The 22512-nt window shown below is 53.7% G+C and overlaps 11 protein-coding genes across 11 annotated transcripts; 8 read left to right on the top strand and 3 right to left on the bottom strand.

The window, feature by feature from the left end:
- Positions 1-726: 726 nt before the first annotated feature.
- Positions 727-2173, top strand: PFLUO_LOCUS6801 (3-hydroxy-3-methylglutaryl coenzyme A synthase; the record flags this gene model as incomplete). Its single annotated transcript, XM_073784380.1, has 2 exons — positions 727-886; positions 948-2173. The coding sequence occupies 2 exons, from the start codon at positions 727-729 to the stop codon at positions 2171-2173; spliced, it is 1386 nt and encodes a 461-aa protein (XP_073640841.1).
- Positions 2174-3420: 1247 nt separating this feature from the next.
- On the top strand, positions 3421-5373 carry PFLUO_LOCUS6800 (uncharacterized protein; the record flags this gene model as incomplete). Its single annotated transcript, XM_073784379.1, has 1 exon — positions 3421-5373. One exon carries the CDS (start codon positions 3421-3423, stop codon positions 5371-5373), a length of 1953 nt encoding a protein of 650 aa, XP_073640840.1.
- A 595-nt stretch (positions 5374-5968) lies between these two features.
- PFLUO_LOCUS6799 (uncharacterized protein) lies at positions 5969-7897 on the top strand (the record flags this gene model as incomplete). The annotated part of the gene is made up of 4 exons (XM_073784378.1): positions 5969-6561; positions 6626-6972; positions 7199-7285; positions 7350-7897. The coding sequence occupies 4 exons, from the start codon at positions 5969-5971 to the stop codon at positions 7895-7897; spliced, it is 1575 nt and encodes a 524-aa protein (XP_073640839.1).
- A 199-nt stretch (positions 7898-8096) lies between these two features.
- On the top strand, positions 8097-9329 carry PFLUO_LOCUS6798 (uncharacterized protein; the record flags this gene model as incomplete). The annotated part of the gene is made up of 1 exon (XM_073784376.1): positions 8097-9329. One exon carries the CDS (start codon positions 8097-8099, stop codon positions 9327-9329), a length of 1233 nt encoding a protein of 410 aa, XP_073640838.1.
- Positions 9330-9715: 386 nt separating this feature from the next.
- Positions 9716-11173, top strand: PFLUO_LOCUS6797 (uncharacterized protein; the record flags this gene model as incomplete). Its single annotated transcript, XM_073784375.1, has 1 exon — positions 9716-11173. The coding sequence occupies one exon, from the start codon at positions 9716-9718 to the stop codon at positions 11171-11173; it is 1458 nt and encodes a 485-aa protein (XP_073640837.1).
- A 428-nt stretch (positions 11174-11601) lies between these two features.
- On the top strand, positions 11602-12138 carry PFLUO_LOCUS6796 (uncharacterized protein; the record flags this gene model as incomplete). The annotated part of the gene is made up of 1 exon (XM_073784374.1): positions 11602-12138. One exon carries the CDS (start codon positions 11602-11604, stop codon positions 12136-12138), a length of 537 nt encoding a protein of 178 aa, XP_073640836.1.
- A 692-nt stretch (positions 12139-12830) lies between these two features.
- On the top strand, positions 12831-14454 carry PFLUO_LOCUS6795 (uncharacterized protein; the record flags this gene model as incomplete). The annotated part of the gene is made up of 3 exons (XM_073784373.1): positions 12831-13020; positions 13081-13788; positions 13835-14454. The coding sequence occupies 3 exons, from the start codon at positions 12831-12833 to the stop codon at positions 14452-14454; spliced, it is 1518 nt and encodes a 505-aa protein (XP_073640835.1).
- A 371-nt stretch (positions 14455-14825) lies between these two features.
- On the top strand, positions 14826-16463 carry PFLUO_LOCUS6794 (uncharacterized protein; the record flags this gene model as incomplete). Its single annotated transcript, XM_073784372.1, has 1 exon — positions 14826-16463. The coding sequence occupies one exon, from the start codon at positions 14826-14828 to the stop codon at positions 16461-16463; it is 1638 nt and encodes a 545-aa protein (XP_073640834.1).
- Positions 16464-16622: 159 nt separating this feature from the next.
- On the bottom strand, positions 16623-18414 carry PFLUO_LOCUS6793 (Phosphoglucomutase-2; the record flags this gene model as incomplete). Its single annotated transcript, XM_073784371.1, has 3 exons — positions 16623-17935; positions 17993-18294; positions 18362-18414. The coding sequence occupies 3 exons, from the start codon at positions 18412-18414 to the stop codon at positions 16623-16625; spliced, it is 1668 nt and encodes a 555-aa protein (XP_073640833.1).
- A 238-nt stretch (positions 18415-18652) lies between these two features.
- On the bottom strand, positions 18653-19168 carry PFLUO_LOCUS6792 (the record flags this gene model as incomplete). Its single annotated transcript, XM_073784370.1, has 1 exon — positions 18653-19168. One exon carries the CDS (start codon positions 19166-19168, stop codon positions 18653-18655), a length of 516 nt encoding a protein of 171 aa, XP_073640832.1.
- An 800-nt stretch (positions 19169-19968) lies between these two features.
- Positions 19969-21856, bottom strand: PFLUO_LOCUS6791 (uncharacterized protein; the record flags this gene model as incomplete). The annotated part of the gene is made up of 3 exons (XM_073784369.1): positions 19969-20373; positions 20429-20754; positions 20815-21856. The coding sequence occupies 3 exons, from the start codon at positions 21854-21856 to the stop codon at positions 19969-19971; spliced, it is 1773 nt and encodes a 590-aa protein (XP_073640831.1).
- Positions 21857-22512: the final 656 nt, after the last annotated feature.

Here is a 22512-nt window from a genome sequence, read left to right as displayed (position 1 = left end):
CGAATCACGCATTTTGACGAAGGCGTGTCTCGGGAGTAGGAGTTTCTATCTAATCCTATAGGTTGAATCCGACCGTGTATCTACTACAGATATGCTAGAATGGAATATCATAGTCGATTCCGATAAAAAATAAAATAAAAACACACTATACATTAGGCAGACAGCACTTTTCCCGGGGATCGCCCAGCCGATCGATCCAGGCCGATCCGGGGTGAGCATATTCATATTCTGGCCGGCCAGACCGGGTGGAATAATAGCCGTTCGTTAGTTAACTATTAACTATGCTGCACTACCACCTAGAGTGCCTATTTTATTCTTACCCGCCTACGGACGGTGTACAGGTAGAATGCAGACCGGCGGGCCCACCGATAAGATAGGAGGTGCCAAACTCTGTTTTGCGCGGGTGAAAGACAAAAGTGAAGGATTCAGCATAGGTACCAAGTAAAACTTGCCTGGATCGAACGCGGATTAGATCCAATGGACTAGAAGATCCTAGGACGGAACTACTGCACGATCAAATGAACTACTTCGTATTGCAACCGTTCGGCCCAAAGGAATCCCCCACCCGAAGGGAAAAAAAAATAAACCCCATTCCCAGGACTGATCGTACAGTGTAGATCCGAGTACACAACTCCTTTTTATTGATGCGGATTGCCTCCCCTGACCCAGCTTCTTCTCCCCCAGTTCGATTTTTTTTATAATCCTTGTGCAAATCCCCCTCTTATCATGTCTCGCCCCCAGAATATCGGCATCAAGGCCATCGAGGTCTACTTCCCCTCCCAATGCGTCGACCAGGCCGAGCTGGAGAAACACGACGGTGTGGCTGCGGGCAAGTACACTATTGGTCTCGGCCAGACCAAGATGAGCTTCTGCGATGACCGCGAGGGTATGCTAGTCTTTGAATCCGGGGTGAAATTGTCAACAGAATACTAACAGGTGAAATCTAGACATCTACTCCATGGCCCTGACCACCCTCTCCTCCCTCATGAACAAGTACAACATCGAACCCAAGTCGGTTGGCCGCCTCGAGGTCGGCACCGAGACTCTGCTGGACAAGTCCAAGTCGGTCAAGACCGTTCTCATGCAGCTGTTTGCTCCCCACGGCAACACCAACATTGAGGGTGTCGACACCGTCAACGCCTGCTACGGCGGCACCAACGCCGTCTTCAACAGCATCAACTGGCTCGAGTCCTCGGCCTGGGATGGTCGTGATGCCGTGGTTGTCTGCGGTGATATCGCCCTGTACGCCAAGGGTGCCGCTCGCCCTACCGGTGGTGCTGGTTGTGTGGCCATGCTGATCGGCCCCGACGCCCCCATTGTTTTCGAGCCCGGTCTGCGCGCCTCGTACATCACTCACGCCTACGATTTCTATAAGCCCGACCTCAGCAGCGAGTACCCCGTGGTGGACGGCCACTACTCTCTCAAGTGCTACACCGAGGCCGTCGATGCCTGCTACAAGGCCTACGACGCGCGCGAGAAGGTCCTCAAGGCGCAGCACCAGAACGGCACCAATGGCACCAACGGCGTTGCCGACGAGTCCAAGACTCCTCTGGACCGCTTCGACTACATTCTCTACCACGCCCCCACCTGCAAGCTGGTCCAGAAGTCATATGGCCGCATGCTTTACAACGACTACGTGAGCAACCCTACCCACCCCGCATTCGGCGAGGTTGCTCCGGAGCTGCACGATATGGAATACGAGAAGTCCATCTCCGACAAGGCCGTCGAGAAGACCTTCATGGGCCTGACCAAGAAGCGCTTTGCCGAGCGTGTGCAGCCCGGTCTGCAGGTCGCCACCCAGTGTGGCAACATGTACACGGCCACCGTCTACGCCGGTCTGGCCGCTTTGCTCAGCAACGTCCAGTTCGACCCCAGCGAGTCCAAGCGCATCGGTTTGTTCAGCTACGGCAGTGGTCTTGCCAGCTCTATGTTCAGCGCCAAGATCGTCGGTGACGTCTCGCCTATGGTTGAGAAGCTGGACTTGCACAACCGGTTGGATGCTCGCAAGGTCCTGGAGCCCAAGGCCTACGATGACATGTGCCAGCTGCGTGAGCATGCTCACCTGCAGAAGAACTTCAAGCCTACCGGCAGCACCGAGACTCTCCAGTCCGGAACCTACTACCTCACCGAGGTGGACGACATGTTCCGCCGCAAATACGAGATCAAGGCGTAAAGGAAAAAAAAAGTCCCTCGCAATTCCCTCTTCTCCGTTTTGGATATGACCCCTGTTTAGACCGTTCATCCTAGATTCCCCCAAGCGTTTCTGTGGCACGATCTATGTATAGACCAGCGCGAGGATCCGGCTGAAACGGACCTTGCTTATTATTTTCCTTTGTCCAGTCTACTCGAAATGATTAATGCTATGAAATAATAACTATTATTGCTCTCTTGACACTTGACACTTGACATGATTTGGCTCTGAAACACCACGAGGGCACCAATGGAAGAAAATGCGCGTCCGCACTTTATGCACCAATGCTCCCCTTTTTCTTCACATTGGGAATGGTCAACGGGTTATTTCATGCTAATTATGGGCATTTTGGCTCGTTTCAGGAAGTCATCCACACCACCCCTGTGCGTGACGCCGAGCCCGGCGCGTACTCGACACACTTCTGTAGCCGCCGGGCAGTGGACATCACACTTAGTTGCCGTCGCATTATGGCGCCGAAAGAAGTCACTCGACTGCCATGGAGATAACATGCTACCTAGTTCTTCCACGCACGCACCTCCAGGAACAAAATGGCTATTTTTATCCCTCCGACACTCCCTAACCGCCCACGGCGGCGTAACCTGAGGCATAGGAGCATCACCCCCTCCCTCCACATAGCCGCTAATTACCTGGGAAAAAGGGAGCTAAGTGTTACTGAATTTAGAATCGTTCATGACCTCTGCATCAATCTATTCCCAATCGAGTATGTGAAGAAAGATTGTCGAAGCAAAATCCAGGCTAAGGCCAAATAAAGCAACGTCTTAACGCGCGATTGTCCCCTGAAACACCCATCGGCGGGCGTTTCAGTCTCCTGCCGCGCGATCCCTCAGGCACAGGGGACTGCTTCGGCAGTTTGGCCTTGTTTACTATGAAGGGTGTTCACGCCTCGGATCGGAAACGAGGATCCTCAGTCCAAAAAAAGAATCCGGAGGCTCCTTTGGCGTCACCATGGAGCCTCTCTCCATGTTTCATGTTGTGCGGATCCACTGTCTTCGATTCTTTTTTATATGCATCATTCGTCCCTGGCTTGTTTGGGGTTTCTTGTCGATGAACATTTAACATCCAAGCTTTCCCCTTCTGGATCATGTCCTTGACCTTTCAAGGTGTTCGCATTTGATAGACCTTTTGGTCTTTAAGGAACATTTTAACCTTCTTTTACTTTCTTCTTTATCATAGTCCTCTATGAACTATCGGCCTTCTTGATTGAAAACATGTCTATGGAATACGCTCGCTACCAGCCGGCCACTCCACCGGATGTCCCTTTCGAGGAGTATCTGGCCTCTGGTCATAGTCGCAACGCATCTGGTTCTTCTATCTATTCTTCTGAGTCCTCGCCATGGTCAACAATGACTGGCAACACAAGCCCCGGCACCTCACCTACCCGGCATTACCATGGCCCAACTCTCCTCCCTAAGATCCGACCTCAGGACGTCGTGGTCGAGCCTGTGTCGGCCGGGGGACCTCTGCGGCATCGCCGGGTTCTGTCAAATACCCGCAACCCGCCTGGGTTTGTCCCTTATCCTCCAAGTCGACCTGTCCCGCGGCACAGGATCGATCCCGGTGAAGGTCTGAGTTTAGTGTCGCCTATCTCACCGGTGTACTCAGTCGGACAGCGTAGTGTCTCTGCCTTGTCGTCGCCAGTGACCACCACAGCACCGCCAAAACGCAAAGCAGGTGGGTCGCACTCGCGCTCAGTGTCGACCCCCAGTATCGACGACAATATCCTAAGACGATACGGCTATCCCACCTACCGGCAGCTGCCCAAGTATGTGGAGCAGGTGCAATCGCAAACTACTCCAACCACACCGGTGACTCCGGTGACTCCCCAGGTGGTTGTTTATCCTCCATATTCACAACGACCGACAATAGAATTGTCCCAGCATGTTCCTGGACGTCCGCAGGTTCGATTGGCAGTACCGAGTGCTCGGTACAACTGTAGCCAGACATCAAGCGCGCAGACGTCGCCAGTAACCCTGATCAGCCCTCAAGAAGACAGGGCACCATTGCCCACAAACCTGCACTCCTACTTGACGTCTCCAACCCAAGCAATCAACCTAGTCCGCAACGTAAGCGTTGTTCCTACCCGCGGCATGCACGATTATTTTTGGTGGGATATCCGCAACCTTCGCAGCTGGACTTCCTTTTCACTGGCGACCCTCGATTCAATTCCGAGACTGCCCAATCTCATGAAGACAGAAATATCTGCCATTCTCACTCCCCCCGTTTGCGTGGCTCCCACGCGACTGTCCCCAGAGTCCGAGCCTGCGTTAGTCAATCTGATTCGAGACCTGTACGCTCCACGGGTCAATGCTGCTCTGGCAGTCTCCCAAGGACCCGATCACCTCCAACTCTACGCAGCGCCGGACGTGCGCAGCACCGGCAACAAGAACCAAGGACATCCTCATTTCTTAGCAAACTACGCCTCCGACACGGATTGCACAAGTGCGGGATTGATCCGCGGCCGGCTTGTCGGCATTGTCAAGAGCTTCGGTCGGTGGAACTCGGGGATGCGCAATGAGGCACCACACCGGCGCGTTGAGTACTTGAATGGTCTGGCGCATCTGCAGCGCTGTATGCGCGAGCACTCGTGTCGCTATGGGTTTATCATGACGGAGATCGAGCTTGTCTGTGTGCGCGCTGGGTGTGATGACGGAGGCGACGTGCCCTATTTTGGCTACTTGGAGATTTCCTCCCCGATCCCACTGAAGACTGCTGCTGGAGAAGTTGCAAAAGATGTCCCACCTCTGGCAACTCCCACCAGTGCCCGGTCGTACTTATCCTCATCGTCGTCCTCATCTTCATCTTATCGACCCCGCCGTTCATCACCTGTCCCGGAACTTAGGATCACAACGGACAACAATCTGACCGGCCCTATGACAGCGAGCCTGGCGCTGTATTTCCTGCTCATGCTTTCCAAATCTGTTCCTCTCCCGTGCCAACCATCCGCCCACCTCGATGTCGGTGGTCCCGGCGCGCTCACCCGCCAGCGTATCCTCCCCGAACCAAAGGACAAATGGATTCCCATGCCTCAAATCGGCGAACAGCGAGATGCTAAGCGTGTCCGTGGCTGGGTCTGGCCGCAGGATGCTTGGCACCGTCGTGAAGGCGGCGGTGCTGCGAGGTCGAGAATGGGCGAGACGAAGACTAAACGGTGGCATAAATAGGTGTCTATATGGAGGCGTAAGGGTTGGATATTTCTGGTGTTTTGTGTTTGTGTCATTAACGATGCGATCTTGATGATCTGCTTGTTTATTTTCACATCAGGTTGGGTTTTTTGGTGTTTGGAGCTGGGCGTGGTGGCTTGCATCGTTTGCTGTTTTGTTCTTTCTATTCCCCCTTTTTCGTTTCGATAGTAATGTAATCTTTTTACTATATTTTCTATGAGAGACAGATCAATGTTCTTGTATTCTACTCAGGTCATATGGAGTGTGGATCAGACCCAGGCGATCAACTCCCCCAAGGTCCTCAACTCTGACAGCTCCTAGAAGCCACTCATAGTTAAGGGCCCCTGCAGATCGACAGGATACTATAGCCCATGGCCTTCCATTTTCCGGATAGCATCGGAGTAGGGACCTTGGGGAAGGAGTACCTCGATAGTCATCCTGGTCATTGGGACGAGGACATTGCAAGACACTTCAGGTCGAATAGCATATCTCCATGACTATAAATAACGGATACTGCCACATTCTCCCTAGAGGTAGCTCTCAATTTCTTCTAGCCCTAACCAATTGTGTCTATTTTGTACAAGACACCTACAATATGTCCACCAACACCAACCACCCAGACTCCGAGATCCACGACGTGATCATCATAGGCGCCGGACCATGCGGTCTTGCCGTCGCCGCCCGCTTACAAGAAGAGACACCTTCTGCTATCTTCACAGACGAAGAACACCAGCGCTACCACTGGATCAAGAAGCACAGTGGGAGAATGAGCCTTGTGCAAAGCAGGAGAAGTAAGATCAACGGCGTGCAGGCGGAGAAATGGAATGGCGGCCACTTACCTGCTCGAAAAGACTCTCGAGCCCGACGTGAGTCTTCGGATTCGGCATCTTCTGTGCCGTCGTTATCATCTGCTTCGTCTACTACAACTGCCGAGTCAGTCTCGACGCTTATAATTGATGGATCTGGCGATGAGTGGATGCATAGATGGTCAAATCTGTTCCGCGCGCTGGAAATTAAACAGTTGCGCAGTCCCATGTTCTTCCATGTTGACCCTGGGGATCGTGATGGGATGCTCGCGTATACCCAGGAGGTAGGCAGGGAGCACGATCTGTGGGAGATTCCTGGATGTGTTGGGAAGGAGATGAGCAAGCATAAACGGAAGAAGAGAAGGCAGGGGGGGAAATCGCAGTGAGAATGCTTGCTTTTTTGTTTGCGGAATAAGTTCTCGTTACTCACTGATTCCGCTCTACAGGACAATCAGTGGAGTTGAGATAGATGAGCGAGATCGCAAAGACTATTTCTCTCCATCAACCAATCTTTTCTTCGATTACAACTCCTCTATCATTGAACGGTACAATCTGGACGAACCGGGGCAGATCTTGCAGCGTGAAGTGACAGATCTTGAATACGACTATCTCCCCGAAAAGGTAGATGTGCCTGTATCCAACTCAAAAACCTTCACCATCACCACATCGGCAGGCGAGAAGCTCTACAGCAAGGCGGTCGTGCTCGCCATCGGAGCAGGAGGTGCAGACATCGCGAAGATCTTTCCGTGGAGGCCATTGAGCGAGAAAGAGGGCGCAAATGCTTGCTGTCACAGTATGGAAATCCGCTCATTCCCCGCAAATCTTCAGGCAAAAATACAGCGACGACAGGAGACAAACGTCTTGGTTGTTGGTGGCGGGTTGTCGTCGGCGCAGATTGTAGATATGGCTGTTCGGAGGGGGGTTACCAAAGTGTGGCTTCTCATGCGGTCAGAACTGAAGGGCAAGTAAACGTTTCTACGGTCCTTATAACGCAATGCTTATATAACATAATTGAACAGTCAAGCATTTTGATTTCAGCCTTCCCTGGGTGGGCAAGTTCAAAAATTGGGAGAAAGCGGCATTCTGGTCTGCGGACACGGATGAAGGTAGGATCGCCCTATCTATAACCCCACCAACAAAGCATGGATCTAACCTTATTTTGCATATTAGAACGCCTTGAAATGCTACAATCTGCCCGCAATGGAGGCAGCATCACACCGCGCTACACGAAAATCCTCAAGCGTCATGCCGCGCACCACCGCGCCTCCATCCACCCGCGCACCGTCATCCGGTCACACGAATATGACCCAGCGACACAAACCTGGGCATTGGAAACTGATCCACCAATTCCCGATCTTCCACCAATCGACTACATTTACTTTGCAACTGGTACACGCGCAGATGTGGGCGAGATGCCGCTCCTTAGCCGCATGAATGAGCAGTATCCTATAGAAGTAAAGGGAGGTCTCCCCTGTCTGACAGATGATCTCATGTGGAGAGACGATGTGCCACTGTTTTTGACAGGGCGGCTTGCGTCTCTACGTCTGGGCCCTGCGGCACCGAATCTCGAGGGCGCGAGAGTCGGCGCGGAAAGAGTAGCGTGGGGGCTGGAGGAGGTGCTTGGGACGAAAAGGGAGGTAGGAGGACAGTGTGAGGGATTGTGTGGGTTAGGGAATCGATATGCCTTCTTAGATGGGTGTGGGGGTGAGGATGAGTGAGAGTTCTACTATGCAGATGGCTTCGGCTTCAACGCTAGGGGACGACAAGTTGGGGGGCCTAAAAGGGCTAGGGCCAGCGCCACGTATGACTGTCAATTGATACGAGGGTGGCTGGCCTGACGCTTTCCCAGTCATTCAGCAAATAGTTTTTTCATTCTTGCCCACTCATATCCTCCGACAGAAAATCAATCACTGCCCGATGGCTCCCTTGAAAGTCCTCATTTGCGGTGGTGGTTGTGCAGGACCCGCACTGGCTTACTGGCTCAACCGCTGTGGCCACCATGTTACTGTTGTAGAGCGATTCCCGGTTCTCAGAGCGACCGGCTCGCAAATTGACCTGCGTGGTGCAGCTATCGAAGCTGTCAAGCGCATGGGACTCGTCGAGGCCATCCGCGGCATTCTAGTGGACGAGGCAGGTGCGAACATGGTGGACTCCCAAGGCAATGTTCTAGCGCAGATCATGGCCAACAAGTCAGGCCAGGGTGCGCAGTCATTTACATCAGAATACGAGCTTATGCGCGGAGACCTTGTGCGCATCTTTTATCAAGCAACGAAAGATAATGTGGAGTACATCTTCGGGAAAACCGTCGAGCATTTTGAGCAAGATGACCAGCAAGTCACCGCTACCTTCTCCGATGGCTCGTCGGACACATTTGATCTCCTCGTGGGTGCAGATGGTCAAGGATCGCGCATTCGAAAAGAGATACTACCACCCGGAATTCCCGATCCTTACTTCAAGTTCAAGGCCCATGTCGCCTACTGGTTCATCCCACGCGTGGAGGAAGACGATAATATGATGAATGCATACCACTGTCCTGGGAACCGGATGATCATGCGCCGAAGTCACAGTCCGACAGAAACCCAAGTTTTGTGTTTCCTCTGGGATGGCTCTCCCGAAGTATCGAGCGTCCACAGAGCCTCTGTGGAGAAGCAAAAGGAGTTTTGGAGCCAGCGATTCCGCGATGCAGGATGGCAAATTGAGCGGTTCTTGGAAGGGATGAAAACAACGGACAATTGGTACTGCCAGGAGGTGGTCCAGGTACGCACCGATACATGGTCCAAAGGTCGCGTTGTCCTTCTCGGAGATGCTGCATACTGCCCATCGCCTTTTACTGGCATGGGTACCTCCGCTGCTCTCGTCGGTGCCTACGTCTTGGCTGGGGAGATCAGTCAACACGGCGACAATTTTTCCCAAGCTTTTGCAGAGTATGACAAAATCTTGCGGCCGTTTGTAAAGGAGCTTCAGGGAGTGAGTCCTTTCCTGCTGAAGTTGTGCATGCCGGAAACATGGTGGGGAATTGCGATTCTTCACTTTATCTTCCGAACCTTGTGTTTCTTTCGAATCCCAGAGTTGGCCTCTAGGTTTACGAAGGAGAGAGACGGGGGATGGCAGCTACCCAATTATCCAGCCCTCAAGGCGGCAGAACAGTAGATCGGAGGAGACAATGGTCTGTCTTAGATGTTATCGAGGACAGAATGTGACGACTGTAGTCTTAATAATGATCAACATAATGAATATACTCAACTCTATGGAGTGGATAGATCACAATCACATGACTGTCATTATTTACCTAGTTGCTTCGTCCTTCTCTTCAACGCGATTGTTCCCTGATGTTTCAAGGCCTATAGGCCTCTCATTTATCTTTCTCTATATACTGTTGCCGGACTACATTCTCGCTCTCTATCGACAGTAGCGTTCCTCTCGACTCTATCTGCACTATTATGCCAGTGACCCCTTTCCATTCACAGCCGTCCTACCCTAAACAAATCGCCTCGCCACGAGAAACAGCTAACTACCGATCTGCCTGATCTGAGAATATGGATCCCCGAATGTGTTACGATGACGTTGCATGGGAACAATCCGATGATGTCTCGGATAATTGGTTGCTTCAGTTTCTTGACATCGATGTCAAGAGACCGATTGCGAGATTTATCCTGAAGCATGATTCTGGAGATGATCCCGAGTTTACAATTCTTCAAAAGGGGTCTTTCAACATCACATTGCGGATGAAGTACACATACAGCGCGACCGATATCCGCTTCCCACAGCCTGGCGCCGTTCTTTTTTCCGAGGAGAAAGTTAAGAACGAAGTTGCTGTGATGCGATACATCTCGGATCAGACATCAATCCCGGTTCCGTTTATTCTTCACTCAGGTACAAAGGAGGAGAGCCCCCTCAACCTAGGCCCTTTCATCATGATGAGCCATATTGAACATACAACAACCATGTATGATGCTCTCAATACACCAGGATGTCCAAATGAGGAGCGGGGGGCCCTTGACCCAAACATTGATGAAGATCAACTTAGCATGCTATATACACAACTAGCAAAGACCCTGCTTCAGCTTTCCAAGCCAGAATTTCCCAAAATAGGGTCTCTTAGTCAAGTTGATGATTTTACCTGGGAAGTGACCGCCCGCCCATTATCAATGAACATGAATGAGCTTGTGCGCTTGGGGACACTACCTCAATCAAAACTTCCATCTCTACATGCCACTTTCAAGACAGCATCTTCATACATTGAAGCCCTGGCACAGCTCAACATCCAGCATTTACTCCACCAAAGGAATGACGTTGTGCAGTCTGCAGATGACTGTCGCCGGAAGTTTGTGGCAAGACAGCTGTTTTACAAGCTTGCCAAGGACAAGAAATTGTCTTTGCCATGTAATGAGAATGGACCATTCAACCTCTGGTGTGATGATTTCCGGCCAGCCAATGTTCTTTTCAATGATGATATGCAGATTGCCGGCGTAGTGGATTGGGAATTCACATACGCAGGACCAGTGGAATTTTCATACGCGCCACCATGGTGGCTCCTTGTCGAGAAGCCCGAGTACTGGTCTGCCGGTATCGAGGACTGGACGCGAGTATTCGACCGCCGCCTAAAGACGTTCCTTGCGGCAATGAGATATTGTGAAGATACGGCCGTTCAGGACGGCCAGCGCCGGCTCTCGGATCAAATGCAACGGAGCTGGGAGAGTGGAGACTTCTGGGTTGTGTATGCGATTTTGCACAGCTTTGCGTTTGACGCGATTTACTGGCAGAAGATTGACCGGCGGTTTTTTGGGCCTACGGAGACCGACGATCCCAGCGAGGCATGGAAAGAGCGATTAGACCTACTGGATGAAACCCAAAGGAGTGAGATGGAACGGCTAGTGACGAAGAAGCTTGAGGAGATGGAGGACAGGGTCTTGGCGTGGGACCCGGATGAGTATACTGAAGCATTTCGCCAGGGCTTGAAGAAAAAGCGAGCAGAAAAAGGAAAGGAGGACTAGGCACGCCAGACTGAAAATTGAACTGGTAGATGATAGGATGTCCTGAACTGTAAATTTGGTGATCTTTGACAATATCTCTGGCGCGTGAGTCAGAAATCTGAGCGTAGCAACACTTGTACAAAGTGGCGCTCCACCACGCTGGCATCCCGACAGGATTATTTGCAGCATGAATTCAGCCGCGTAGCGGGTGGCCTTAAGGCGTCGCTCTCGGGCCAATGATCTCTGACAATCCAATCATTCATGCAACCCACGCCCTATATCCCCGGCTACGTTGTGATGAAACCCCTCCTTTGTCCTACACTCGGTTCCCCTCTCGACAGCTGATGCGGGATTGATTGATAATCCCATCCGACTGCCCCAAGAGGTATTTAATCAACCTGGGTGGCCCGCATTCTGTACTCTTTTCTCTCACTACCAATCTTACCAATATGGGCGACTCACTATACGACGGAACGATTGGCACGGTGAAGAGCGCCATGGAGACACTGGCAAACCTTCTTCGCAAAGCCGAGGAAAGCCCTAAAGCCGACTCTCTGCTCGCCGCTCGTTTGTACGAGGACATGCAACCCTTGAGCTTTCAAGTCCACATAGCCACTCTAATGGCGGAGAGAACGGCTGCGAGACTGAGTGGTCGCGATCCAGCCGTCTTTGAGAACAACCTCGACTCGTACGCCAAAATGCACCAACGCGTCGACACGGTCCTGAAAAGCCTTACAGCGGTCGACAAAGACGAACTCAAACAGCATGCGGACCAAGTCAAACCTACTCAACTGCCCCCAGGATTGGAATTCGAAGTGTCTGGCTCCTCGTTGGCTCATGGGATGACCATGCCGAACACTTTCTTCCATCTTAACATGACGTACGCTATCCTTCGAAAGGAAGGGGTGCCGTTAGGAAAGCGGGATTATTTAATGCCATTCCTGACTGATCTGACCCCATATACGATTGATAAAAGCGGGCCTTGATTGCGATATCCACCACTTCATGGCATCCTGGCATCATTTGCTCTCTCGGATGAAATCAGTTCACATATTTTCTGTGTTGTCAGTCTCAATGTGCTTGGATAGAGTTGTTGATAACCAAGCGTTTGAACTAGCACTCCAAAAATTTTACCTTACCAATATCATTACACTTGATTCATCCAAAGTAAGATAGAACAGGTAGCTGCAGCTAAACTTATGATAGACGCCACTACTTATCGAATCATACTGTATATTTTAATTCTTATCTTTAGTACATTCCCACCTTATTTGCTTCTCGTTTCTAATACCTATCCGGCGGCAAATGTTGACAGACAAGGTCACCCGCCCCGCCAGTTCCCAGTACTCACAGTACATACGCTACTGGTCGGAACCTTCCTATCTCAAACACCTCAAATCACATTTTGAGCCATGAAACTAGACATTCCTCCCTTCATTCTCGACCTCTCAAATCCAATCACCACCCCAGTTCCCGTTCTTCACAAGCGAACAGTGCCAAGAATGTGGATAACACTCCCTTGTTGTCCAGCACCACGGGGAAGAGAGCTATTTCTTATAAAGCTTGTCTTATAAAGCTTGAAAAAGCCAAGCTGTCTTGAGCTTCGAACTGCCTCATTGTGTGACGTACTGCCCACGAGGTAGGGGAGGGCTACAATCGCATTGTATAACGATACACCATGGGCCAGAAGACCGAGGTAGGCTCTCCGATGGAGACGTACAAGCGTCTTTCCAACAATACGCACAAAAACTGGATTAGGGATAAAGGATTGCGGAAGCTGAATCTGGGGATTGTGTTTATGCTGGCATCGTCCGCTGCGACGGGGTATACATCGAGTTTGATTAATGGCTTGCTTGTTCTGCCTGAATGTAAGAACACGATCCATCCTTTTGGCAGTTTCAAATACTGATATGACTATTATCCAACAGTTGAAACACTCATTGGTGGCCTCCGGGAAAGTGTTCTCGGCCTCATCATTGCTGCTCTCTCTCTGGGCGCCATTCCATCATTTGTCCCCGCTTCGTATGTAGCCGATATCCTGGGCCGGAAAGTATGCGTCTTCGTCGGGTCCGTCCTCGTTATAATTGCAGCTCTCGTGCAAATATCCATCCCAAATCACTGGGTTTTCTTTGGCATGCGAGTCCTAGCCGGTCTCGGCGTGGGTATCTCGCAAACAGCAGCGCCACTCTTAACCACCGAAGTTGCACATCCGCGGCACCGGCAGACATTCACAGCCATGTATAACGCCTGCTGGAGCTTTGGCGCGATTATCTCGGCTTCTGTGACATTTGGCGCGCTGCCAATAAGAAACAGTTGGTCATGGCGAATTCCGTGTATGCTGCAGACATTTTATCCGACAGTCCAATTGATAGGACTGTATTTCGTCCCCGCCAGTCCGAGGTGGCTCGTTTCGAAAAATAGGAAAGAGGAAGCTTTGGAAATGCTGGCAAAGTACCACGCCAACGGGGATAAAGATGATGAATTGGTTCAGCATGAATACCAGCAGATATGCAGCAGTATAGGGGAGATGGGCATCAAAGCCAGAAGCTGGGGCTCATTCGTTTCCACCCGGGGTGATATCCATCGCCTCTCAATTTGCGTGCTGGTAGGGATTATGCAAGAATGGGCAGGAAACGGTATGTCTTTATTGCTTTCTGGTCTTTCATTTCTGATGGTTTACAGGCATCATATCCTTCTACCTGGCTCCGATCCTGGACTCAGTCGGCATTAGAGACGCCTCAGACCAAGCATCCATCAACGTGAGCCTGCAAATATGGAACTTCATCCTCGCCATCGCTGGCGCAATTGCCTCGGAGCGCTTCGGCCGACGTGTAATGTGGCTGAGCACAACGGCCATGATGTTCACCTTCCTGTCGATCACCACCGTCGTAGCCGCTCTCTTCGCCGAGAGGGACATTCCCGAGGCGGGCGTCGCCGTGGTCCCGATGCTGTTCCTTTTCTTCGGCTCTTACGACCTCGCATATTCGCCGCTTTTCATCGCCTACCCGGCAGAGATCCTCCCGTTTCAGTTACGCGCCAAGGGCCTTGCTATCACGCTCACTACCGACGCAATCGCTTGCTTCTTCAACCAATATGTCAACCCCATCGCTTTCGCAGCGCTCCAGTGGAAGTACTACTGTCTTTACATTGGGACCTTGTCTTTGTTTTTCGTGCTGGTTTACTTCCTTTTCCCGGAGACGAAGGGCCGGTCGTTGGAGGAGGTTTCGGAGATCTTCGATCGGAAGAACCACAGCAGCAACAACAACACTGTGTGCGTTGACGAGGTCTTGCATCCGAAGTGACAAGATGGGATGGATGGATCGGGCTTGTACTTTATATCATTAGAAGGAATGTATTATTGTGTATGTCTTCTCACTACACTAGTTCGATCTGCCGGTTCGATCGCAGTAAGATAGTGAAATGTTCCCTATAATCTCAGTCTCTGGTATGTACTAGATCCCTCGTTAGTGGCTAGACAAGCACTATAGTTAGCGAGTATAATTCTATCTACCGCCAATCGGTACCAACCCGAAGCTGCTGATTTCTCCCCGCAATCAATGCAACGTTGCGGCACTCTGAGGGGTCCGTCGCATCCCTGCCCGCCCTGACTAGGAACTATTTATACAATAATCCCTGCTCTTCTTCAACTTCAACCCACCCCATCTCCCCCACCATGACCCCCAAACCCCCCAAACAGCCCCGTTTCCTCATCATCGGCGCCGGCCAGCGCGGGCTTGCCTACGCCAAGGCCGTCAACACCGTCACCCCGGGCACCGTCCACGCCGTCGCCGAGCCGCACACCTGGAAGCGGCGCCAGTTCGGCCGGAACTTCATCTGGGGCAAGGACGGGACGCCTAGCGAAGGTCAGGAGTTTGCGGATTGGCGCGAGTGGTTGCGTTGGGAGAATGAGCGACGGGGGAAGAAGACGCAAGCTGGCAACCTTGAGGCCAATGATGGTGGGGGGAATGATGCATCCCCCGCCGGCGTGGATGGAGTCTTCATCTGCACGCTGGATGAAACACACGTGGAGATCATCGAGGCTATCGCGCACCTCCAGCTCCATGTCCTCTGTGAGAAACCACTCGCCCTCTCGCTGGACGACTGTCTCTCTGTCTACCGCGCCCTGCAACCCCCACAAGGCGACGACCACCGCGCCGCATCACCCACTGCAATCTTCTCCATCGGCCACGTACTACGCTACAATCCGCACAACATTATCCTACGCAAACTCCTACTCACCGAGCGCGTGATCGGGGACATCGTCTCGCTGGAACACTGCGAGCCCGTCGGATGGTGGCACTTCTCGCACAGCTACGTGCGCGGGAACTGGCGGCGCGCAACGGCAGCCGGCGACGGGTCCTTGCTCACGAAATCCTGCCACGACATTGACTTCATCCTGTGGCTTCTCTGCTCACCTGCCTCGCTTGAAGACGCCAGCGGCGCCGGGGGTCAGCAGCAGCCGCATTTCCCGCGCAGTATCTCCTCCGTCGGCAGCGTGACGCAGTTCAAGCGCGCGCGCAAACCGGTCGATGCGCAGAACGCCACGAATTGTCTTTCTTGTCAGGCCGAGAAGCACTGTAATTACAGCGCGCCGCGGATCTATGCAAGTCGGCTCGCGAAGATGGGCAAGGATCGGATCTGGCCGGCTGATATTGTCTGTCCCGATATCGAGGACGTATATCGTACGCAAGGCGCCGATGCGGCAGAGGAACAGCTCATGAAAGCGTTGCGGGAGGACTATAGCCCCGATACGATGGCAGACTCGCAGATTGCCGAGCGGCCGTGGTACGGGCGGTGTGTCTACGAGGCAGACAATGATGTCTGTGATGACCAGGTCGTCACGATCGCCTGGGACGACGAGGACACGGCCCCGCACCGACTCGCCAAGACAGCGGTATTCCATATGATTGCGCCGACAGAGAAGCAATGCGAGCGTCGGGGACGTGTCTACGGGATAAGTGGCGAGATCGCGTATGACAGCTACTCAATTTCCATATACGACTTTGCCACGGCGAAGACTAGGGTCATCGACGTGCCCCCGCCGCCAGAGGATCAGAAGGAGTCCCATGGAGGCGGGGACTACGGGCTCGCGCGCCAGTTCGTGGCTGCTGTTGATGCAGTGGTGAATGCCGGGATGGATATTGAGACCGCGCAGGCGCGGTTTGTTGGGTGTACGCTTGAAGAAGCGGTGCGGAGCCATGCGGTTGTTTTTGCGGCGGAGGAGGCGAGGAGAGAGGAGACGGTTGTCAAGTGGGAGCAGTGGTGGGAGCAGAAACTGGTCGCTTCGGCTGCGGCGGCGTTGAAGGTGTAACGAATTTACGACGTCTATGAGCTATGACTTGTGGAGAGACTTGACTCGCATGCTGCGTTGAACATCATCGCGTTTTAGAGAAGGAAACCTATTGCATATAGCTTGCTCACGCATCAACCATCAATCCGTCATCGTAATCCCACCCAGCAGGAAGACAGCTTAGGTCTTGACATCGGGCTCCTCGCGACCAACATATTCCTTGAACTTGAGCAGCGACAGGGCCATGGCAATGTTCTCGCTCAGGTACTCCTGGGCACTGAGATGGAACTTGGACTTGTCACTCTCGTAGCGCTCCACGTACAGACGGATCGTGGCGCCGCTGCTACCTGTACCGGACAGACGGACGACGATACGGCTGCCATCGTCGAACTTGACAAACAAGCCCTGGTTCTTGGAGACGCTACCGTCCAAATCGGTGTAGGAGAAGTTGCCGGCGTCCGTCACCTTGCGGGCGGCGATGGTCGACCCGACAAAGGTGTCGCGCTTGGCGACCAGGTCGGACAGGGTGGCAACCACCTTGTTGGCGCCTTCGGAGTCAACGTTCTCGTAGTCGTAGCGTGTGAAGAAGGTGCGGCCGTAGGTCTGCCAGAACTCGTTCTGGATGGAGCCGATGCTGGGCGTTTCCGAGGGCTTTTGCTTGGCCACGCCGGCGATGATGTTCAGCCAGGCCACGATGGCCCACACGCCGTCCTTCTCGCGGATGTGGTTGCTACCCGTCCCGAAACTCTCCTCGCCACAGATGGAGATCTTCTTGTTGTCGAACAGATTGCAGAAGAACTTCCAGCCCGTCGGCACCTCGTAGCTTTCCAGCCCCTGCGCCTGAGCAACCCGGTCCACGGCACCCGCCGTGGGCATTGACCGCGCCAGACCGTACACGCCCTGCTTTTGGAACCAGGGGATGAGCTTGGCATGGTGCGCAATGATCGCCAGACTGTCGCCCGGCGAGACGAACGACTTGGCACCATAGATCATGTTCCGGTCACCGTCGCCATCGCTCGCCGCACCAAAGTGCACGCCATTCTTGTCAACGGCCTCGACGAGCTCGTGCGCATACACGAGATTGGGGTCCGGGTGGCCACCACCAAAGTCCGGCGAGGGCACGCAGTTCATCGTGCTGCTGGCAGGCAACCCGAGCTCCTTGACGAAGATGTCCACGCCGTAGGGGCCCGTCACGCCGTGCATGCCGTCGAACAGCACCTTGAAGTCCTTGTGCGAACTGAGGAACTCCTTGATCAGGTCGAAGTCGAAGATCTCCTTCATCATGTCCACGTAGTCGCCGGTCGAGTGCACGACCTCGACCTCCAGCGGGCCGTAGCTCTTGGAGCCGATGCTGGAGATGTCCACTTCTGGGATCTCGGCGTATTTGTAGGAGGTGAGGGACTTGGATGTCTCGTAGATCTTGTTGGTCACACCCTCTGGGGCCGGGGCGCCGTTGGCCAAGTTGTACTTGATACCAAAGTCGTTATCGGGGCCTAGCATTGTAGCCGTCAGAAAATGGCCAAGCTTGCCCTCTCAGCTCTCCCACTTACCACCCGGGTTGTGACTGGCCGTCAGCAGGATCCCACCAGTCGCCTTCCTCACGCGGATGAGGTTGCTGGCGGCAGGAGTGCTGAGGATGCCATTCTGGCCGACCAGCAGCTTCTTCACACCGTAGGCGGCACTGATCTTGGCGATCTTCTGGATCACCACGTCGTTGTAGTAGCGGCCATCACCACCAATGACCAGGAAGGCACCCTCTGCGCCCTCGGGAATGGACAGGATAGTGCTGGTGACGAAGGATTCGGAGTAGTTGGGCTGCTGGAAGACCTTGACCTTCTTGCGGAGACCAGAGCTAGAAGGTGGGGGTGGGGTGTTAGCTGGACTGAATTGGATGGAACCAGGGACAGGGAGAGACATACGTGCCGGGCTTCTGGTCAGCAAAGGGCTGGAAGGAGACCGTCTGGACGGACATGATGAGTTGATCGGGAGGAACAGGAAAGGAAAGAGAAGAAAACAAGAAACGAAGGAGGGAGGGAGGATCAAAACACGTGGGGCAGCAGCTCGTCATGTGTGTATCATCCCACTTGCCCCGTCCGGAGGCATTCTGGATTGCGTCTACCCTTTCTAAAACACAACCCCGATTCTAGGGATCCTGGTCGTCGGAAATGCTTGCCCATGCAGCAACTGGTCCAGACCGCGTAGGAACACGCCTAAGTAAATAGCTCCTCTCGGTAAAACCGCATCTCCGCAATGCTCTCCAGGATATCGTCCCTCGCCAAATGCACCTCTCGCTTCGGCGGCACCGATTCCAACAACTTCGGACTACCCCATCGCCTGGCCGCCTCCTTGATGGTACTCACATCCAAAATCCGATAGTGCAGGTGCTCCAGCACTTGTGCGTAGGGCCCCCGGGCCAGGAATGCCTTGTCGGCGTGGACGCTATTTCCCGCCAGCAGCGCCGTGCGAGGCGTGGGCACATGGCGCTGGATGTAGGCAAGGAGGCCGGCGGCCGCAGCGTCCGGCGTGGTAGACGAGGCGCGCACGGCAGCGGTGAGGCCTGTGCGGCCGTGGGTGTCGATGCACCACTGCGACATGGAGTCCAGGGCCGAGCCTGGTTGGTGGATGACCGTTTCGAAGCCGTCGGGCTCAACGAGCTGGAGCTGCGCGTCGGTGATGAAGCAGCAGATCTGGAGGATCTGGTCCGTTTCGACGTCGAGGCCGGTCATCTGGTTTGGTTTGCGGGATCAGTTTGAGTTGCACGGAGTAACCGCGCGGTGGTGCTAGCAGTTCTTCGGAACGAGGGAACGAACCTCGCAATCAATCCAGACTAGGGGATCTGATGAGCGGGCCAGCGGCATCGTGGTGATCCTCCGGCGCGCGGGCGCTGCTGTCAATGGCGGCTGAGGATGCGGTGGACCACGGGATGAGTCTCCCGCCGGAGAATGGAGCTGGGTCTGGTAGCGGTGGAGACGAGTCAACCCGCCGTGTCTAGTCAAGGCAAACAAGGTGGGTGAGAAGTATCGGGCATGCACTGCAAACATGGAGAGGCAGGGGTCAATTGTAGGAATGATGATCAACTAACTACAGGGCGGGAAAGAGAGAGAGAGATACAGCTCAATTGCAGCAATGGCTCAACAACAGCAACATCCTGTAGTGTAAATAGATCGGGTGGACATGTCGGGCATAAGATAAATCAGAAAAGCGAGGGGCATCTCCAGCACCCGAACACAAACACTGTCGAGACAAAGAAAATAAACAACACGCCAACCCCGGTTTTTAAGAAGGATGAGGGAAAGCCCCCTTCGTCAGTTGTTCAACCAATTACACAAAAATTGGAGAGATCTTCTAGCAACAGCCCTCTGGCTCCTCCCAAGAACCAATATCCTCCGATTCAATCAAAACTACATGGCTCCGATTCCATAGATGTCATGAGGGGAAAAGAAAAACCTGGGCAGTCTCATGAGCGGCCGCCCAGATGCAGTGTAGAACGTAAAACGCCTCGCCGTCACGCCAGGTGTGCTTCGACTCACAACTCCTCGTCTTGGTTCTGCGACTGCGCAGCAGGTGCTGGTGGTTGGGATCCAAGACTGTCACCAAATGAGATCCCACCCGGAGTCTTGGACTCGTTGGTGTTGGAGGCCCCAAGAACCTCGGTGATCTTGCTGGATGACTCGGCAATTCGTCGGCGCAGGGAGTTCTCATCCGCTTGCGAGACGCTGGCTCGCTGTTTCTTCAGCGGACTCCCGAGGAATCCATCGGGCAGGTCGCCAGGAACCTGAGCAGATTCGGAGGGTCCAGCGGGGGTGGCCGTGCTTTTGGGTGGTGTTGTCGCCAGGTCAGAAGTTGGCGGGGGCGGGGTGCCAGAAGCCGGAGTGCCAGTGGAGTTGGCTGCGCTATCCGCAAGAGGCTCGGACGAGTGCTGGCGCTTGAGCTGTAGAAATTGTCAGTAAAGGCTGAAGAATCATACAGGAGCCAGTGGGACGTACTTTGATCTTTCGGACACCCTCTGCAAGCTCGCCCTGGCGTCTGATGTCGTCCGGAGACAAATGCCGGTCATCATCCTTGGCTTCTTCGTCATCCGCCTTACCCAGAATCGGGTTGTCAGTGTCGTCGTCGTCGCTATCCATGTCATCGGTACCCTTCTTATGCTTTCGTGGATTGGATTCTTGGTCTCGGAAGTTCAAGAATCCCACGCCTCCACCAGGCTTAAGGGGACCGATATTCGAGAAGTCTGCCTGCAGCGATTTACGTTTCGGGGCTGGAGTTTCTGGGGCCTTGGGATCTTTCAGAATGCCCATCTTTTGGAGTTGGCCTGCAGGGATGCATTAGTATATCAAATATCCAAGACATGGCTGATTGCGACCAAACTTACGCTCGCCTCGGTACATGAAAGTGAAGATGGCGTATGGTTTATCAGTCGGGTCAATGCCGGTAACCGTCTGTGTGCTGATGGTCTTCGGATCCAAAGTCTTGGGCTTCGCAAAGCTGGTGGTATGGTCGATATCCGCATCTCCACCACCGCTCTTGTCCTGTCCGCCTTCCTCGTCGTCGTCGTTTGCGTCAAATTGCGGCGAATATTCGCCCCGCTTGATCTCCCCGGACGCTAACACCCGGAATAGAGCCACCTTGATCTGGCCGGCTGTCTCCGGGATCGGGTCGTCGTCAGATTCGGAATCAGAAGAGAGATCCTCATCGGACACATTCTCCAGTGGTGCCTTCTCATCATTGCCGTAGCGCATGATGCCCTTGGACTTCTTGGAGATGTTGGCCTCCATTTCCATCGCAGTTTGACCCTCCGATTCTCGCTTTGCTCGCCGTTTTTCCATCTTCTGTCGCCGCCGTTCGATCTTGGCCGCTGCATCTTTGCCCTCGAGGTCCAGGCCGTTGAGCCAGCGCTCCAGACCGACCTCGCGGAACAAAAACTCGCGCTCGGCGATTCCTCCGCCCTCTGAATCGGAGATGCTGACCCAACGGGAATTCACCCAGGTCTCTTCGCCCCTCCGGAGCAATGTAGCCACTTCCTCCTTCTTTCTGCCATCGAAGTAGATGTAGGCGGCGATCGTCTCGTTGGGCGAGTTGGTCAACGCCTGATATGGCGCAACTGTGCCCGTGTATTGTCCCCGCTGTCCAGACTGACCCGGCAATCCGCCCACCACCTTTGGTTTCGGGGAGGGATTATCGGGAGTTGGTTTGGGCGTCGAGTAGGGCACGTCCTGGCCCGAATTGAGAAGCGTGATGGAGATGGCGAAGGTTGATTGCTCCGACTTTCCCGTTGCAGAGTCGGGGATCTTGGGTGGGGGCACGGGGATGAAACATGCTATGCGTGACACGCGGGACTGGCGCTGGATCGAGTACTCGGAGATCGGCCCATCTGGGGTGTGGATGCTCACGGCAAGCCCCTTGAAGCAGGGCATGGCTGTCTACCAGGTGGGATTGGATCCCGCACGGCGGAGAGATGAGAGATCGAGCCCGGTGTGGAGAAAGGGGGGTTGTCCTCTATCCCACACCTGAGCAACGCGCGGGTTCGCAGATCAGAAAGACACAAGCGGTCAGAGGGAGACAGGTACACTAGAAGGCTTTTCTTGGATTGTGAGGGACGAGGGCAGGGCTTGAGGTGGGAGGCGGTCAGGATAGTGTGTTTGGACTCGTTAGGAGGATCGTTCGGCAGCCCACCAGGACTAGTATCTGGGCCCCACCGTAGCTGCAGGTTCGAGGGTTTTCGGGACGGAAGAGCGGCAAGGCGCGGGATGCAGAGTCAGGTTGACAGGTAGACAGGCGGATTCTAAGATAGCGGGTGGGAGATGGGAAGAGTTGGTTGTTATTAAGGATCTCCAGCCAAGTGGTTTTGACAATGGGGGACGAAAGGTCGGGTCGGGTCAGGTCAGGTCAAGCAGGTCACGGGAGGCACGATCGATCCCACGACGGGGGGTTGGTTCATGAGGACATGAAAGTGACCTTGGTCAAGTCAGGGCGGAGGAAAAGCGTGATGCAGGGGCAGACTGGTGATCGGGTGTTTGGGCAGATGAGGAGGAACAAAACATGATCACGTCGAACCCCACGTGACGCACCT

Source organism: Penicillium psychrofluorescens, assembly GCF_964197705.1.
Source record: "Penicillium psychrofluorescens genome assembly, chromosome: 4".
In the NCBI taxonomy this organism is placed as follows: Eukaryota; Fungi; Ascomycota; class Eurotiomycetes; order Eurotiales; family Aspergillaceae; genus Penicillium; species Penicillium psychrofluorescens.
The sequence above is the reverse complement of the archived record's forward strand: the minus strand, read 5'-3'. Positions and strand labels throughout refer to the sequence as shown.